This window comes from Rhineura floridana, chromosome 21 (genome assembly GCF_030035675.1).
Source record: "Rhineura floridana isolate rRhiFlo1 chromosome 21, rRhiFlo1.hap2, whole genome shotgun sequence".
Taxonomy (NCBI): domain Eukaryota; kingdom Metazoa; phylum Chordata; class Lepidosauria; order Squamata; family Rhineuridae; genus Rhineura; species Rhineura floridana.
Window position 1 is genome coordinate 12,362,461 of NC_084500.1, and position 18,359 is coordinate 12,380,819.

Genomic DNA, 18,359 nt, shown 5'->3' on the forward strand with positions numbered 1-18,359 from the left:
TCTATCCATTGTCTCCATACCATGCATAATTTTATAAACTTTTATCATGTCACCTCTGACCCGCCTTTTCTCTAAACTAAAAAGCCTCAAATGCTGCAACCTTTCCTCATAGGGAATTGCTCCATCCCCTTGATCATTTTGCTTGCTCTTTTTGGAACCTTTTCCAAATCTACAATACCATTTTTGAGCTGAGGCAAGCAGAACTGTACACAGCATTCCAAATGTGGTTGCACCCTAGATTTGTATAACAGCGTTATGATATCGGCAGTTTTATTTTCAATACCTTTCCTAATGATCCCTAGCCTGAAATTTGCTTTTTTCACAGTGGCCACATACTGGGTCAACATCTTCATCAAGCTATCCACTACAACCCCAAGGTTTTGTTCCTGGTCAAGCACTGCTAGTTCAGACCCCATGAATGTATATGTGAAATTAAGATTTTTTGCCCCAACATGCATCACTTTACACTCTAATATGGGACAGTCTTCAAAAGAATATCCAGTTGGACAATGAGAGACTTAAGATGCTACAAGAAATCTCTGTGGCCTCGGACTCCATGGCAGACGTCTTCCTGGACACCCTGCAATGGGGAACAAAAGCCATGACAGCAAGACAGTCAAAGCAAGACAGCCAGAGCCTCCACTCATATCAGCTGTAACTTTTAAGAACTTGTGCTTGAAGTTGCTTTTTCCTCCTCACTCCAATTATTTTTTCCTCATATGATGTCTTTTTAGATTGCGAGCCTGAGTGCAGGGACGATATTAGAACTGTCTTTTGTAAGCCACTCCGAGCGTTTTTGGCTAAAGGGTGGAGTATAAATGCTGTAAGTAAGTGACATTGTGGCAAGAAGGACTCTATGGTTCCAGAACTGGGCAGTCAATTCCAAATCCAAGACCATCCTGGCGGGGATGCCTTTCTCAGGCAGACAGTTGTTTGGCGACCCCCTGGACATAGTGTTGGTCAAGATCAAGGATCAAAAGGCTATGCCCACTACCCAGAAAAAAAGAGATGAAGTGTCTCTTTAAACAAGCACAGCTTTTTGCTCCTTCAGAGTAGCTCTCCCCTCAGGTTGCTTTCCTGGAAACTCCCAAGTACAGATGGCAACGGCCCTCCAAACATAGACCCAAGTCCAGACCAGATAACCCATGCAATGCAAAGAAGTCATCATCCTCCAGATGGCCCCAGACATGGTGAGGGGGCAGCTGCTACACATCTCCAATGTCTGGCAAGAGACAGTGCAAGAAGGTGATGGACTGGAATTCCAAGCAGTCCCCAGGGACAAGGTTGTGCAGTGGTTTTCAGCATCTTCAAATCAATACAATTAAACTGGTTTCTTCCAAGGAACAGGGCATCTTCTCTATCTTCTTCATGGTCCCAAAGAAGAATGGACACATGCTCAATTCTGAATTTTAAGAGAGTCAATCAATTCCTGGAGAAACAGTAGGCTTGGACTGGCTTAAGGATTGCTGCAAAGACTGGAATGTCAACCAGCGCTGCAAACCAATAATGCTTTGAATATAGCATTATCTCATGCTGTCTTGGACCTGAGACATGCTGCCCCCCAATGGTTGACTTTTCCGCATAGTTTGGAGAAGAATGAGGTGGAAGAACCTTGTACAGAGCTTTGGCTGGAAATGCTTCTCTCCCCCCCTTCCCCTTGGGCTCAGATTAAAAGACAAAAGAAATCACAGGATATGCAACATATAGCTGTATAAGCTGCTGTTTTAGTGCCACAAAGTTGTATGTGCAGAAGCATTTTCTTTGTAAGGGCCTATACATTGGATTTGCAGCTTTTCAGGCAACAGTGATGTGAAGGGTCAGTGATGCAAGACACACTCTCCAGATACCAATGAGGTAACTGTGCCAGAATGAATACCATGAGCCAACTAAGAGGCCTCATCAGTCATTGTCGTTGCATCTGGTCAAAGGAGTGTGGTGAATAAGCAAGGGGACATTTTGAGTTCCATTGCTTGCTGATCAAATTCACCCAGACTGCATCTTAATGACAGGCCAAACTTGGAGAAACACACTTGCATCTCTCTCTGTGCTCCCAACTTCACCTCAGTTGCAAAGCCTCCTGGACCTTATTACAAAAAACCAGCAGCTCTGGTTGGCTTCTACTTTTTGTGGTTCAATTTAAACCAGGTGTTGAGCTTTAAATGTTGGTGCATTTTCTCATTTTCCTCTCTCTTCTTGTGTATTTTAGAAACAAATCTTAAATAAGCATATCAGATCGCTACCTTCCTTATTTGAGATTATTTCACATCTAACTTGCAGTATTTCTGAAGTCTTAGAGGGATTAGGGTGCTCATATTGGAGAAGTGTATTTAGCAGCACATTTTGATGAAAAGCCAGTCTCTGCATGGTGTTTGGTCTCTGTGGCAGTTCCAAGACCTGTCTTCTCTAATGCATTGGGTCTACTGCAAACCATCAGCTCTATAACAGCGTCCCCAAGTGCTCCTCTGAAGTTTTTACAACTCATTTAGTAGGTTGTGAACAAAGGAGATGAGACATCTTATATTCCTCTAGTGCATTTACAAGATAATATCCCAGTGGGTGTGCTTTTGTGCTGTGCAGTTTTCCTGTAGTCAAATCTGTGATCACAGTGAACTATCAAAATGATGTTCAAACAATGGGAAATTACCCTTGACTTTGTATAGACAACATTCTTTGTTCAGACTTCACAACCAAATTCTAATGTATCACTTGTGTGTGTGTGTGTGTGTTTCACAACTATGAAAGGGGACTTTTCAACATCTTGTAGTGAATTCTCAACAGTTGGTTGCAAGGCTGCTTGGAGGGCTGAGTGAGTATATCTGAAGGTGTGCAGTAGCACTATGAAGGCTTGTTCTTGTTCCTTAAACATTTACAATCTAAAATAATTAGGCCAAAAATGGGATGGGCAGGGAAAAGAAAACTGAACACAGAAATAAAAAGCCCCCAGACTCTGGAATCTGATACATGCCCTCACGATTTTTGCAAATCATCTGTTTTGCAATTGCTATTCCCATTAACTATGATTTTTTCCTATCAGTATCTTCTAGAATTCCCCTGGCAGAGTGAGTGAGCTTATTTAGCTCTTTGTTAGTAGCACAGCAGATATGCTCTTCCTAGTTATGATGGTTGCAGATGGTGGATGTCATTTTGAAGAGATTGTGTAAATCCAGTGGAAGCTGAGTTGCTGACATGATCTTGACCATGATTAAAGAATAGGTGGTCAAGTTGCCATATATGACTGGCCAATTGACTGGTGTGGCAATCATACCTCGGAGCTCTGGCCCCCAAAGATAGGTTCACCTATACCTATCAACAAGCCTGAGCGGAGATAGAGAAGCCAAAATAACACATGGGCCCTGTGTTCCATCAACTGAGAAGGTTGTCTATGGTTTTGGTGTTGGAACTGTTTTTCAGAATTGCACTTGCTTTGGTAACTAGCAAATAATTCCTGAGTCATTACTCAGCAGTTCCTTTGCCACACCACAGTGAGGCAACTAAAAATAATTATATCCCGCCCCTTCATCCCCCTCCAAAGTCCTTGTGCTTCTTTGAAATAGACCGCTTCACTATCTGGGCAGCTGCACAGCAAGGGCCCGTGTGGTAGCCATTTTGAACTGCCTTTGGAGCTACTCATCGTGCTGCGTTTCCTCATGTTATCAGAACAGCCACCCCTAACTGACACCGAGGCAGCCTCCATATGGTGTGATTTAAAGCAGCTTCTACATGGAGGCTCTGTGCGTCACTCACTTCAGAAGCTGAAGCATTTATTTGCCTGGGTAACCGAGGCTTTCCGGTGAGCTGTCAGCAAGGCCTGTATCCACTTTACTGAACCGGAAAAGAAAAGTCTGCTTGAGCAAGTTAATAAAGAGCCTCTGAATGTTTTTCAGCTGGATGTTTTTCTCCATGAGTGAGAATGCCAAATGTTAGCCTGACATTTAATCGTTAATATTTTTTTGCTTTGTTTTGCCACTGCAAATGTGGTTACTTTGCTAGGTCTTTCTCCCCCACCCCAAGCCAATTGTGATCCCCTTTCCCTCTGCCAAACACAAGCAATACTGCTGCACAACACTCCCCAACACTTGTCATTTTGTCTCTACTAGGTTCGTATTTAAAACGATTTTGCTATGGGTGGCACGTCAGCTGTCCCAACTGCACTGCTGTACCATTTGTTGCCCAACTGGAACATTCCAGGAGTGGTTGCACATTTATGGACTAGCCTTTATTTTAGGACTTTCCAGAGTTCCGTTCCTCAAGGTGTACCACGTCTGTAACGTGTAATTTTTCAGTCTTTTTTAAAAACGGGTGTTTGTTAAAGCTAGAAAGATTCCCCTCATTTCCAAGAAGTGTTGTTTAGTTTCTCTAAGCAACTGTTTAACTCAAAAGTGTTGTTGTGAGTCTTGCAAGCTGCAGACAGAAACTAATGTGAAATGCCAAGGGACGTATTACTCACCAACAGTATACTTCGGGAAGCGGATGAGGTAGGATTCCCAACTATACCTCCAGGCAACATGGCATGTTGACCTCTGGGGAAATTTGCAAGCTTGCATCTTTATTGAACTGAAAAATTCAAAGCTGTGGAAAGGCTGGGCACAATGTTGCACGCTGCCATTTCACTTTGCATAGGCATATATGGGGAATGGTGTTTTGTAGTTGTCAGAGGGCCCATGTGTGGGTTTTTTTGTATTTCCTTCTTTCTTTACAAGCATTTTTCAAAGACTTCCACCAATTACTTTAGAACTCAAACATCTCTAGGCATTGCAAACAGACCAATAACAGCACAGGTTTATTTCATAACAGCCTTGCTAGAACATAAGTTTCTGGGTTTGCATTATAGTGGGAGCAATTTGAGAGCATCTTGTTCAGCATAATTAAGCAATAGAATTTGAAAGGTCAAGAACGATCAGCTGGAGAAATAGCACTGCTTGTCTTAATATGGTCGGGAAGAAAGGTGGATGGTCTCACAGGCTAAAGCTGACAGTTCTCTCTCTGTAGCAAACCATCTTTGGTTGAGTCTTCCTCCTCCTCCAAATCTGCTAGTTTCACTTCTACCATATCATAAAAAAGAGATGCCATGGGGCTTCCAATGGACGGAACTAGCCTTACAGGATTATTTCTGCTTCTAGCTATTTATTTCTTCATGTATTTTGGTAGCACCCAAAGAATAGTGTTGGAGATGGAGGCAGGCACTCATTACTATAAATTAAGAGGGGGAGGAAAAGCAAACAACCTCCTCTAGTACCTAAAACACTCCCAAATGTTCCATTGCATATCATTTGTTTGTTTGTTTCTTTGTTTTATTTAAAGAAAAACATTTCAAACCTCCCAATCTTCATGTATCTTGAGAACTAAAAGTGGGTGGGCGGGCAGGATAGATATGTCTATATTTCATCTGAAAGTTTTCAGTGGATCCAAAAAACGGTTTTCTTTCTTTGCTTATCAATGTTTAATATCAATATTAACACAATGTGTAGTCTAAAACTAGTTCCTTTGTAGTTTGCATGGGATGTGAATGCTGTCTCGACGTGCCCAGATCTAGAAAACTCGTTTTACTACTGCATGAGCATCAAATCAGATGTTGGAAAATATATATTTTTGTGATAATTTGGTGGAACTGAGCACCTACAGTCTCTGGTTGCAGTAGTGTGTTGAATGATTTTTTTCCTTCTCTCTTTATACATATTTCTATATATTTGGAGCTCCAAGCTTCTTAGTAGTATGGGCTGACTATTATTGAGTACTTGCTCTCCTATCGCATGGCCTTGGTTACGTGTTAGAAGTTGGACCTAGGCTGTTTGTTTTTTTTCTTTTGAGTGTTTGGCTTTGTAATAACTGTGCATGCTTGGCTTCCGGCCTCATACCCAGCTTTATTCTCTGCACACCAGTCTTGAATAGCTACAGTGCTCAACCGAATTTTGGCGCACCCGCTTCCCCGGCAGGCTCCAACCCGGCCCGACCCGGTGGATTTCCAGGGGCAAACAGCCCGGGTCCCGTTGCAGACCTCTACGGTACAGCCAGTCAAGACTCCGGTGTTGGTAACTACATAAGTGCTGCCAGCCCCCAGCCTGGCTCCGGCTTTGGGCATGGAATTGCTGTAAGTAGTTTTTTTCATGTTCCCGTTTCTTCTCTTAGCGTCTTGGGGTCTGAAATGAGTGGCGTTAGTCGGCAGTGTGCAGCTCCCCCTCTGGCTGTCAGGAGATGCTCTTCTGCATAACCTACTACTCCATTTACTAATAGGCCTTCAAAACCACACGCTCCAAGACTCCTGCCTGCCATGTGAATTAGAACCTAAATTGAATCTCTTCCTCTGCCCCAGTATCCTCTATGGAGCCCATATAACTGAAGCATCCCATTTGTTTTTTATAGTAGTAACAGCAAACTGTTACTCTTGCCTTGCAAAGTACAATAAAACCGCCTTCAGACAGACCTTATAGTCAGATCTTTTGCCAGATACCAGACATGCGTTGTGCTCCCCTAGTTCAGATATACATCAGCTGCTGATCCATTTAGCAGAGGTTTCACCATGTATTTATTTCTGTAAAGGGGGGGAGATATTTCTACTGATACATAGCACACGAAACATTTTTTCCAGCAAGGTGTGTGTTCTTCTATTTAAGAAAACCTGTACGATCTCTCTACAGTAATCTTACCCAAGTGGGATACTTTAGTGCTCCCACTCAAGCAGCTGAAAGAGAATGAATGCCACAATCCTGCAATGACCGGAGTGCTTAATTTCCAGAGGAGGCCTTACGTTTTCTTCAGAATACAAGCCAGAACTAACAAATTGAGCTGATTTTAAGTCACCCAAGTACTCCTGCACTTCTATATCCAAAAGATACCTTAGGCCACATTCACACCAAACATTTATTTCACTGTTATTCCACTTTAAACAGTCGTGGCTTCCCCCAAAGAATCATGGGAAGTGTAGTTTGTGAAGTGTGCTGAGAGCTGTTAGAAGACCCCTATTCCCCTCACAGAGCTCCTTCCAGAAAACTCTTAGGAATTGTTGCTCTCTGAGGAGTCCTCGAACAGCTTTCAGCACCCTTCACGAACTATCCTTCCCAGGATTCTTTGGGAGAATCCATGACTGTTTAAAGTGGAATAATGGTGGAATGTGGCCTTAGAAAGGTTTATAAGCTCTGTTCATGCTCCCAAGAATCTGGGAGAAGCTCGGCGTACCTGTGCCTTTGTCAAAAGGAGATGCATGAATAAACACAGGAACGATTTTGCAGGAGCACTCCTGTTACTTTAAAATGGCCTATAACTGCAATGTTCAAATTCAATGTGTTTTTAAATCTTAGCTGGGCTAGAAATTAAGTGCTAATGGCAACATTTAGCATAGAAAGTTGTACTGTAGTAGCCATGGAGTATGGATTCACATAACCAGATTAGAAAATTTCCCTCCACCAAGGGACTCTTTTCCTCATCCTGAGGCAAGATGTCCATATGCACCAGTATTTTGTGTTCAGTTATGATCAAATATGTCTTTAGAAGCTGGAAAATGTATTGGGTGGTGGTGGTTGAGATGGTAATGTGAATCCATTTATAAGGAAGTGAAGTTGTTGCTTTTAATTTGATCATCTGCAAAAATGATAGCAAGTTTTCAACATATTTTTTTTTCAAGCAAGTACAAGTTGTTTTAGTATTAATGTGGTGTGATTAGTAATTTGGAAGCGGAAAATTACTAATTTGGGAGTGGAAATTTTGCTTAACAAATGTGCATGCAATGTTCCCCTCATCCCAATTCTGCTGTGTTCAATTGTCAGTGTTAGCATGAACGTCTGACACTGGTGGTGGCCAGTTAACCAATTTTTTTTAGCCAAATGTGGAAGATTCCTACCATTTTAATATATCTATAGATATATCCTAATTAACAACACGAAAAGTGCAGACAAAGTATCACAGTGTAAATTATTTTACTGCATTAAAAAAAATAAAGTTAACACTGGGATATATTTTTGTATAATTCCACTCCCCTCGCAATGTCAGCTGAGTAACTTGCAACTCTCTTTGGATCAGCTGAACGGTGAAATGCATATTATTTTGTTAAGTCCTACATCAGTCTAAACTGCCATCTATCACCAATTTATAACATCCCTAATTTCCATTTTTTGCCTAAAGAAACAGATCAGGTTGTTCTTGAAAGCATGTGTGCTGTTGACCTTTGCAGTGGCTTGGTTTCCAAAGAATAATACAGCACTCAACATTGTGCTTTGTCTGCACTAATGTGGCCTTTTAAATTATTTTGTGTGAACCTGCACCCAGCTGGCTCTTTAATTTCTCGTTCAATAACATTCTGCAGAAAATAGCTGCCTTTTTAAGATATTTCACACCATCCATTTACTAACAGCAGCTTAAGAAACGCTATTCCAAATTTACTTTTAAGAAAAGAATCCCTAGAATTGAATCCACAGAGATGTTAGCAGGATAGATGGCAGCTTTTCTAAATATTCATGCTGGCACCACACACTTGAGACTTTTGATAAATTCATGCAAAAAAATAAATAAAAATCACCAACTCTTCCCATGTATCACACTGATGACATTAACAATTGTACAATTTTAGGGGCCTTTGATTGCAACGGCTTTTACAAATGGATACCATTGAAACGTTACACAGGGTTGGTTGCCATCTCACTTGGAGGTATTCCAGTATATAGTGTTTGTATTTTCTACCATGTCCCTTATCTTTTGCCATTTATATATATATAGTTTACATTCTTACCCTATTCTTTCTACTTGTCTATAAGTCATTTTTTTTCTTCTAATGTTTTTTATATTTTATTTCATTTTTAAAAATCAGTTTTCTGGGATGGAAACTACAAAGGGATCCTGAGCTAATTTTGTAAAATATGTTTACATTTATATCATTTTTATGCAATCATTTTGATTACTTAAATACCAAGGGAAGTGATAAGGAGGCCTCAACCTTCTGGGAGCAAAACCTTGTTAAAAAGTACCATTAATGTGGACTAGAGACTTGTGAAAATGAATTATTTTAATTTGCAGTAGTTGCTGTGAAGGTACTAACAGTAATTATTGTGCTACAGTATTTGGCACAGCACTTAGTTCTGGTTTTCATGCAATAAAGCACTACACTTCTGAAAGGTGCTTTTACTAATGTCCTATCTGGGAGTCCCTGCCTGTTTCCTATCTTTTCAACTGATTTCTTAGTTTTCACCCTACTGTGTGGGGTCTTTTGCATATTTCCAACTATAAATATTTAGTCTAAACAGTAAAACAACTCCTAATAAACAGCCCATGACCAGGTTATATACCTATATAGCTAAATGTGGTAAATGCTGTGTTTTGCTGCTAATCGCATGAATTCTAAATCAATGCATGGAATTAAATTAATAATTGCTGAAATTAGGGGAATTTGGCGAATTTGGCATGCTACTTGTGGCAGGATTTATGAATGTCAGAGGTATGAATATAGGTATAAGTCACCTGATGTTTGCTGGCCATGAACAAACAAGTTTTTTAAAAGGCTCTAAAGGATGTTAAGCTGTTCAGGTTGCATCTGTTCCCTGCCCCTACAAAATACATAACAATGCTCCTTGATTCTCTCTTACCAGGCAGGTGTTGTAGGAATGCAATCTTTGTGTGCCACCTTACAGTCAAGCTCGCTTCATGAAAGCTGATTTGCTCCTTAACACTCAGGACATGGTCTGAGGGCACAAATTTGAAAAAAGAAAAAAAACTTGCTGAAGCTAAGTGGGTCTGATTTAGTCAGTGCCTGAGAAACCCCGAAATGCTCTCTTGAGTTCCATGATGGGAGAGAGGTACCAAATACATCAATTCTGTATGAATGTTTAGTCCATGCTGCTGGGAGGGGCCCTAACTCGGTGAGAGAGCAGAGCATCTGCTTGGCATGCAGAAAGGCCCAGGGTCCATCCCCAACAGCACCCCAAGCCAGAAAGGTGTGTCCCCTCCCTGAAACCCTGGAGAGCGGCTGCCAGCCAGCGTAGGCAATGCTGAGCTGGACAGAGCAATGGCTTGGCAGTGTAAGGCAGCTTCCTCGGTTCCTATGGAGTATGACCCCAGGGATTGGCAGTGAGGTCGAGTAAGAGAGAACCAATTTGGTCTCACATGACGAATAGCAAAGCAGGCCCAGTTATAGTCTTGTTACTCACAAAACAAAACATGGCATAAAGAGCTAAAAAGCCGCTTAACCTCCTGCCACCCTCGCTACAGCCGTAACCACCATGGCAACCATACACGAGGCAAGAACCCATTTAGAGCACGTTGAGCCATGTGGTCCCCAGCATATTATTATTATGATTATTGTATTTAGCATTAGAGTACACCCAAGTGCTTCACATATATTATGTCAGTAGTCCTCACCCCAGCCCTGCAAGGTAGTTAGTCCCATACTGCATCTTTAGCAGATGAGGCTGAGGTGGCTTGGGTCAGTTCATAGCTGAACTCAGATATGAACCAGGGATTTCCTGCCTCAGAATGCGTTTCAAGTCTGTCTTTATAAAAAAAGAAAACTGAGGAGGAAAGAAACTCAGAAGGGCCATCCGCTATGCCCTGCCGCTGTGTAGCTTCCATCAACTGCCCTTATCGTGTTTGATAGTCTCCCATAAGGCTACCTAGGGGTTTCCAGAGGGAGAGCTTGTTGTGAAACAGATCCAAAGCCTCGTAGCAGAGCGGGTGCAAACCAGCAAAAAGGTAGTCATGGCTAGCTCCTATTGAAGTCAGTGTGACTTTGGTTTCATTCTGTTTTCAATGGGGCTTTGGCACAAATGACTTTTGCTGTCTTATGCGCAGGACTTTGCTATGAGAGGTCCTCCAGGGGACATCTTGATATGTGAGGCCTGCTGTAAGGTGTATGTGTGGGAGGGTGTCCATTCTTGTCACCAGGCTGGCTAGGCCAGTTGAAGCGAATGAAGCAGCAGAGCTGGATGGATTGAGATAAGAGGTTTATTTTGAGAGAGGCTGCTTTTCTTAGTTATGCTGATCCACACTAATGATATCTGCTGCAGCCACTAAAAAAAATTAAAAATCAAGTACTGGTGGGATTCAAATAGTGAATACTTCCATATCCAAGTTGTTATTGCAATTATAGTGTAGCTGTTTAAGCATTCTTTAAGACCCTTAATTCCACCATGTCACCTACTTACATGCCACTCGTTCAGCTCTTTTCCAAATTCATATCACACCCTTTGGTTTTGCCCATTGCTGCAGAAGCCTGCACAAATTAAAATGGAGTTACCAAAGAAGCATCTGTCCATTTAGCTTCAGAAGTGAAGTCCATTTACATCTTACAGTGTCCTGGTTCAAACCTAAAGACCCCACCCTAGTTGATAAACCATGGTTTAGCAGCCCAGGTACCCCCACCAAGTGCCTGTGCACGCCTTCCTTGCCAGCCGTCTCTGCTCATGCACTCCTCGGCGTCTGTGGAGCAGTTTTGTGAATTGCACTATGAGATACCAAAGTTCTCTTCCCTCCCAAGTCACTCCTACATCTAAAAATATGACGCATGACGGGTTTAATCCAGAATCTTAATTGTGAGGAGCCGTGTGGCTCAACAGGACCTTGGAAAGGTGGCGGCACTGGGAACATCAGAAGCTGCCTTATACCGAGGCAGACACATCCGGCTCAGTGCAGCCCAAGCTGGCTGACAGCCACTTTTCAGGGCTTCAGACCATGTTCTCTTCCAGCCTTACCTGGAGATGGAACTTGGGACCTTTTGCATACGTACAGCCCCAGGAAGAATTCTTGGTCATTTTCTTAGCTTTAAGTAGTGGTATGCGCCCGGAAGCAGAGAGTCCCTTGTTGGAGCACTGGTTCCCTGACTGCTTCTGTTTTAAAGATAATTCACATTCAGACTGCTACATGTCAGTTACCATTAATTCTGGCCTCTATGCATTTTCCATCACTAGAAAGTCATTTGCCTAAGTGGGCAAGAGGAACTGGGTTGACTGAGATTATCCCATTTACCCGATGGCTGCAGTTACCACATGAATAATAAACTGGGGGGGGGGTGTATTCTGTGAAGTCACTACAATGGCCACACAAGAACAGACCTTTTCAGTGGTGGCCCCCTGCCTGTGGAATGCTATCTCTAGGAAGATACCCCTGAAGCCAAGACCTTTTTTTTTACCCAGGCCTTTGGTTAATTAATGTTGCCTCCTATGGTGGTGCTTATCTTTTAATTGGGTGGGTAGGAATTGGTCCTTATAAAAAAATATTATTCACGGAGCATTTTATGTACTTTGTACTATCAGTGTTTTTGTTTTTGTTTTAATCTGGTTTTAAGTCGGTTTTATGTGCTGTATTTTATTTTTTTGTCAAGTCGCTTTGAGACTTTTTTGTCTGCAAAAAGCAACTGATAAATGAAGTAAGTAATAATAGTAGCAAAAGGCTGCAGAATATGATATTAGCCACAGAAATCAGGTTCTCCAAGAATTTCAGCTTTCTTTTAAAATTAAATGTTAACCTTAACAGCGGTGAAAATATATTTGGAAGCAATGCCTGGCAACTTCTCAAAAGCTGGGGTGGGGAGACTGAACAAGCTTTCTGGTGGTCAGAGGAGGAAGGGGCTCGTGCACTCTAGAACAGCTTCATGTGAAGAGCAGAAGCAGAATTAATTCTGCAAGCATGAGACATATTTGCATAATTTATGAAAGCTGCAGAATTCCACTTTCCTAGTTGCTGGATTTGAGTTACCATGATACTCTTAATCCACTGCTCTGGATATAACATGCAAATGCATTTCCCCCCATTGGGAACAAAGAACATCGTAGGTATACCACATACAACCTATAGCCACATGGTGTGACTTCCTAACACCAGTAAAAAGCCCCCTAGAAGTAGGAATGTGTCTCTGAAAGGTTGGATAAGTTGTATCAATTCTCATTCTCTCTCTCTTCCCCCCCCCCTTTTTTTTAAATCCGCTGTAGAGTATATCTGGATGTCCAGGCAAGACAGGGCGAAGTTTCTGAATGGTTCCATGTTTAGGTGATACATCATCAGACTTTGAGCATTACATCATCACCAATAACCCACGCAAACTGGAGGTGGCATTCAGCGGACTTGGGTTTTCCAAAATATCATCTCATGAACCTGCTGTACTATATAGAACAACAGCTTTTATATAAAAATGTGTATATATATATAATCCATTTTGTTCATTTTATTATTTTTCTTGATGTTTTCCCCCCTTTGAAATCTATTTTAATCACTTTTTTTGTAGTATTTTAACATAGGCTTGTAGTCACGTAGATCTACTACTACTTTGTGTATTTAGGAAAAGCCTAACCACAGTATAACTGTTTATATATTAAGGGTTTCTTTGTTTTGCTTTTAATAACCCCCTCCCCACCCCTTTTATTTTGTTTTATGTGAATTTGTCGCTTAAAAGAAGCTGAAATGGTAACATGATTCACAGTTGACTGGTACCAATTCTGAAGCTAAAAACGTTTTTCAGGTGGAGCACACACTGAATTTAGAAGTAGAGCAAGCAAGACAAGTGAGCAGAAATGTTCTATTTATGCTGTATAGGGAATGGGAGGCTGGCTCAGTAGCAAGATCTCTAGCAGTTATTTTTATTAGTTAACCTAATTATATCTATTTTCGGCAATAAGGCAAGGGCCACAACGTTTTTTGTGTGTCCTTTTTCTATAAGTGCATTTTTTGTTGTTGTTGGAAAAAGAGGCGGTATAAGGTTTTTTGAAATTGTGAATTCTGAAAAAATAATACTGTAAATACAATTCCATTAACTTACATATAAACTATTAAAAAAGAGAAATGCTTAATATTTTTGTGATGGAGTCAGACTAAGGCAGTTTCTGTACTGAATGGAAGAAAAAGGTAAAGATTAGGGGCCCACAATCTACTGGAAGCTTCTCTTCTGCAAATGCTTTGATGTAGATGGAATAGGTGCACAGAGGCAAGGAACTCTCCTATTCATTTTGCCAGCACATGCAAGGAGGGCAAGGCTTCTGATGGATTGAGCCCTAACATTTTTAAACTTTTGAGATCAACTGCCAGAGCTGGCCCATTGCAGTTAGATCAACACTGTTTCACTTGCTCTGTAGGTGTTAGACCTTATAACTGTACTAGCGTCATACCAGCATATTAACTAGACAACTGTGCACAGCTTATAAAGTAACAGTCTAGTTACATCTTTAAGTTAAAAAACTGCTTTTCCCAAGATTGAAAAAGCTACAATTTTAATATTTAAGAAGGTATTTAAAGTTTCAAGCACACTTTTTTTAACCATTCTTTAGATCACCTGATTGTCCATCCATTTCAGCCACCCTGACATCTCCGCAGTGCTCTGACCAAGCGAGAGCCGTCTTGGAAGCTCGCAAGCTGTGGGCAGGGGGGTTAGATGAAGCTTGCATCTTCTCACCTTTTTATCCATCCTTTCCTATATTAACAGATTAGGAAAAGCAAAGTTTTGTTCTGTTTTTTTAAAAAAATGTTCTGAATACCTCAGTGCTATAAGTTTATCACCCTAGACGCAAGAGAAGATTTTAATTTATTGTAGATGAAAACAGATTTGAAAAAAAAATAATGTATAAAAACATCATTGCACTGTGACTGGTAGGGAAAAACTGACAATTTCCAATTTGCACATGTTTAATGTTTGGCTGTTATATATATGGTCCTCTGCTGGGGAGGAGACTTATGAAGGATATTTTTTAATTTAATTTTTTTAATATGGGTCAAATAGGCCGGCAACAGCAACTCGAAGTACAACACAGTAGGTGATTATTACAAGCATAACTATAGTGTGGATATATTCTTTTTTTTAAACATTAATATCGACAGGTTTTATTAATATTTTTTTAAATTGTTACGTTTATAAATTTGGTACTCTAGGTACAGCCAGAATAAGACACTGAATGCGACATTTGTTAAGAGAGAAAAAAAAGCTGCTGCACTCCTATTTTTGTAAAACTTTACTAACAAGTAGGCTAACGTAGTTGTTCAATAGACAAGTTAGAGCAAGGCATCTTTGAACACTCACCAAGGCACCGTGAGGAGGAGGATGGGGAATCCTCAGCCGGGGAGGGGGTCTTGTTTTTAAAGTAAACAACAACAGAAAAAATCATGGGATTTTTTTGTTCGTTGTTGATTTTATTTTGGGTTGTTGTATAATGTCTTAGGGTGTTTTTTATCATTATTATTTTCTTATTTCAAAAAACAACCAGGTTGAAAAGCCAGAGTGCTGGATGCTTTTTAAAATTATTGAGACTTGATCAAGTAGTACACTAAATAATAGTAAATAAATAAATGAATGAATAAAAAGTGATTAACTGCAAACCAAATTCCCTGAGAGTCAAGTGTGTTTAAAAAAAAAAAGAGTCAGGGAATTTCTTTTTATTGCTCTTTAATCAATATAGATGACATCAGAGTATAATCTATCAGGAATGTCTTCTCTGAAAGTTCCTTTCAAAAGATGTAGAGTTCTCACTCCCGGAGGCTCTGCACAGCTCCCATCCATTTTGATGGCGCTTTCCTGTGAGGAGTTCCGGGGGGGGGGGGCATGTGCCTGTACTGTATGCTACCATGTGTTCCTCCTTGTCATTCATTCCCTGTCACCTCATAGCAGATTCTTGGTTGATCATTGTCGTATGTTAATAATGTATAAAACTGAGTATCCTGTAAGAGTGCTGTCCTGATGCTAGTGTAGTGACAAACACCCCCCTACCCGCTCCCACGCCCCTTCTCTTTTCTTCTCTTTCTTCCTCTTCTAGTACATATTGGTAGTTGTATCGTAATTAAGGTTAAATACATAGATGTAGTTATTCAGATTTAGGACCAGTAAGGATAGAACTTTCTCTTATTTAAGACAAAAAGAAAAGCGAATGATTTGGGGCAGGTTTTGTGTTGTGTTTTGTGCTTTAACTTAAAACATCTACTTTTTGTTTGTTTCCGTTTCTGCTGATCTCATGTGGTTTCAACTAACCAAAGGTCTCACAAGGTTTAAGAAAAGAGAGGGAGAGAGAGAAATGCTGGCAACACTCCTGCGGCATTTTGTAGATCCCCCCACCCTTTGACTTTTACAAAGAGGGTGTGCCATACTACCTTAAATGCTAATGCTAGATATGCAAAACTGGATTTTTTTAATTTATTTTTTAAAACAAAAAAGAGGGAGGCATGGTATAATAAAACGATTTTACTAAGAGAAAAATATTTTTTTAAAAAAAGAATGCTCAGAAGAAAAAAATTGATAACCTGTGTGAGTATGTTTTAGATGTTTCTAACCCTTTTGAAAAGCCCCCGCGGCCCAGAGCACAACTTGTGTGGAACCTGGTATGTTTCTGAAGTGGCTTCCTAGGCTAAGGTTCATTTTAGTTCCCTCACTCATCTAGAAATCTGTTTTAAATGATTTGGGTTGATCTGTTTGTTTTAAAAAAATAATTTTAGCACAGAAGGTTCAGCTGCATCTTTATTTTAGTCAAGGAGAGCAGGCGAAAGGCGCCATCCTCAGCATCTCGTCATTTTGTTCCAAACTTCCCCTTCCAAACATTGCCTTGGAGTTAGCAAAAACCAAAATGTTGAAGCTGAATGGTGTAAACAGGGATTGATAAAAGCACCACTCATGTAGAGTGGTGGATTCTTTACACACCTCCGTAGAGAGCATTGGAAAATGCTGCTTTTGTGCCTCAAAATTTCTTTTTTTATAAAAGCAATCTTTTGAAATCTAGAATCCAGGAAATTCTCTGCTTGTTTCCATGATGCTGGATGTCAAAATTAGTCTACAAGTTTGGAAAGAACTTGGCATGAAATCCTGGCACACTTTTCTTTTTTGCTACTGACTTGAACAGAGCGCCAGAATTTCACTCACAGGATTTTGGAGATTTTCAGTCACCTTCCCTGTTTCTCCTCCCACCAAAGGTGGTAGTGGTGAAATGGGACACCCCCCATCCAATCTTGATTAAAATGAAGAGCAATCTGTCCCTTTTCTGTTGGTTGGTTTCCTATTCTACATAATGTTCATTTGAATTTGAATTTGTAGCTTGGACTTTAAGGTAGCATGGCTCTGTGGCTGTAATTTTCCCCCCCTTGTACAGCAGTATATACACAAGCTGATGAATGTTACACATCTGGCTAGGCTAGTTGAATCATTGGGCAAACTGTTGGTAAATAATAATGACCTGAAAGGTGTACAGACTTTTTTTAAAAAAAATTCTCCTCGCCACCCGGCTATTAACCCTGTACGGTTCTTTCAATCTTGAGTGTGAATGAGGGCTAGGGATTCCAGCCACCAAACCATCCTGTTTCATTTGTCATCCAATTCAATGCAACATAAAACAAGACTAAAGCAATATAGTTTTACTACTGTTTTCCTTGAAGGTCAGCCATGGTTGTGTAATAATATATATATTGCATATGAAATTGTTTACAAAAAAAAAACACTAACTACTTATTTTTTACTCTTGGGTGTATTTGTTTTGAAAAAGGTTTCCTTTTTGTTTTGGGTTTTTGTTTTCCTGAAAAGCAAAATGGTTGGAAAAGCAAACTGAAGCTAGACTAACTATGTTTTGAGTGACAGGGGGCCTTAGACACACTGGCAGATTCCCAAAAAATCTGCATCAATACACTGTAGAGTTTCATAAAGTGTGCAGAATCTAATTCCAACCCATTTCTCACCGTGTGTGAGCACTACATGAGATTCTGCAAGCTAAGCAATACTTTGATACTGTAATAAAAAAAATTACCAAAAAATAAAAGTTCTAAATCAAAGTGATCTGGTTGCCAGTTACCAAACAATCAGAATGTATTGTCTTGACAGAATTTTGTTTCAGACAAAAACAGAAAAAAGTCACCCGTGCTATATAACACCTGTGTTTGTACATATGCCGCCACCACCACCACGTGTGGGATGTGCGTGTCATACTGATTCTAGTGATAGCAAATAATCTCACTGTATATGTTGTACACGTTTTGAATTCCATCAGTAATCCAATGCAAAGGTCTCAGCATTTTCAGGTGGTTCTAAATGTACTTAATCAACAATGACACAGTGGCCAGGCCTAGCCCCTTCCTTTTATATTTTAGTATGAACTGATGCGAACTTTGGTAGTGACTTTTTATATACATATATAAATATATATATACATACATATATATATATACGTGTATCAAGCATCTTTCAGGTCTCTGTGTATGGCTTTCTGAAGCCCTGTTGTAAAATATACTACATGGATGGGGGTCTCTCACATCACAGATGTGGAAAGTATAATTTTATATTTGTATTTTCAAATAAATAAGTTTGTGAAAGGTTTCCATCCTCTACTGTGGTCCAGAAAATCAATGTGTTTGTCTCAGAAAAAAAAAATAAAAAAAAAATCTGTTTTGAAATGCTTTGTATGGCGTGTCATTTGCATCCACCACTTGAC

The 18,359-nt window shown here is 40.3% G+C and overlaps 1 protein-coding gene and 1 long non-coding RNA gene across 28 annotated transcripts in view; one reads left to right on the forward strand and one right to left on the reverse strand.

Annotated features, from left to right (window-relative positions):
• Positions 1 to 18,283, forward strand: part of MSI2 (musashi RNA binding protein 2) — a 600,705-nt gene extending 582,422 nt beyond the window's left edge. For 17 of the 26 annotated variants that reach the window (XM_061605200.1, XM_061605201.1, XM_061605202.1 and 14 more), the window contains 3 exons: positions 5,880 to 6,088; positions 8,561 to 8,638; positions 12,906 to 18,283. In XM_061605200.1, coding sequence (XP_061461184.1) covers positions 5,880 to 6,088; positions 8,561 to 8,602 — 251 coding nt within the window. In that variant the 3' untranslated portion in view covers positions 8,603 to 8,638; positions 12,906 to 18,283. Of the gene's footprint in view, positions 1 to 5,879; positions 6,089 to 8,560; positions 8,639 to 12,905 lie in introns of those variants that run through there. The other 9 variants (XM_061605207.1, XM_061605212.1, XM_061605220.1 and 6 more) reach the window with 4 other exon arrangements.
• The window catches only part of LOC133374382 (uncharacterized), a 165,038-nt gene continuing 160,839 nt past the window's right edge, over positions 14,161 to 18,359 (reverse strand). For both annotated transcript variants that reach the window (XR_009759880.1, XR_009759879.1), the window contains exon 3: positions 14,161 to 14,377. This is a non-coding gene — a long non-coding RNA (uncharacterized LOC133374382). The remainder of the gene's footprint in view (positions 14,378 to 18,359) is intronic.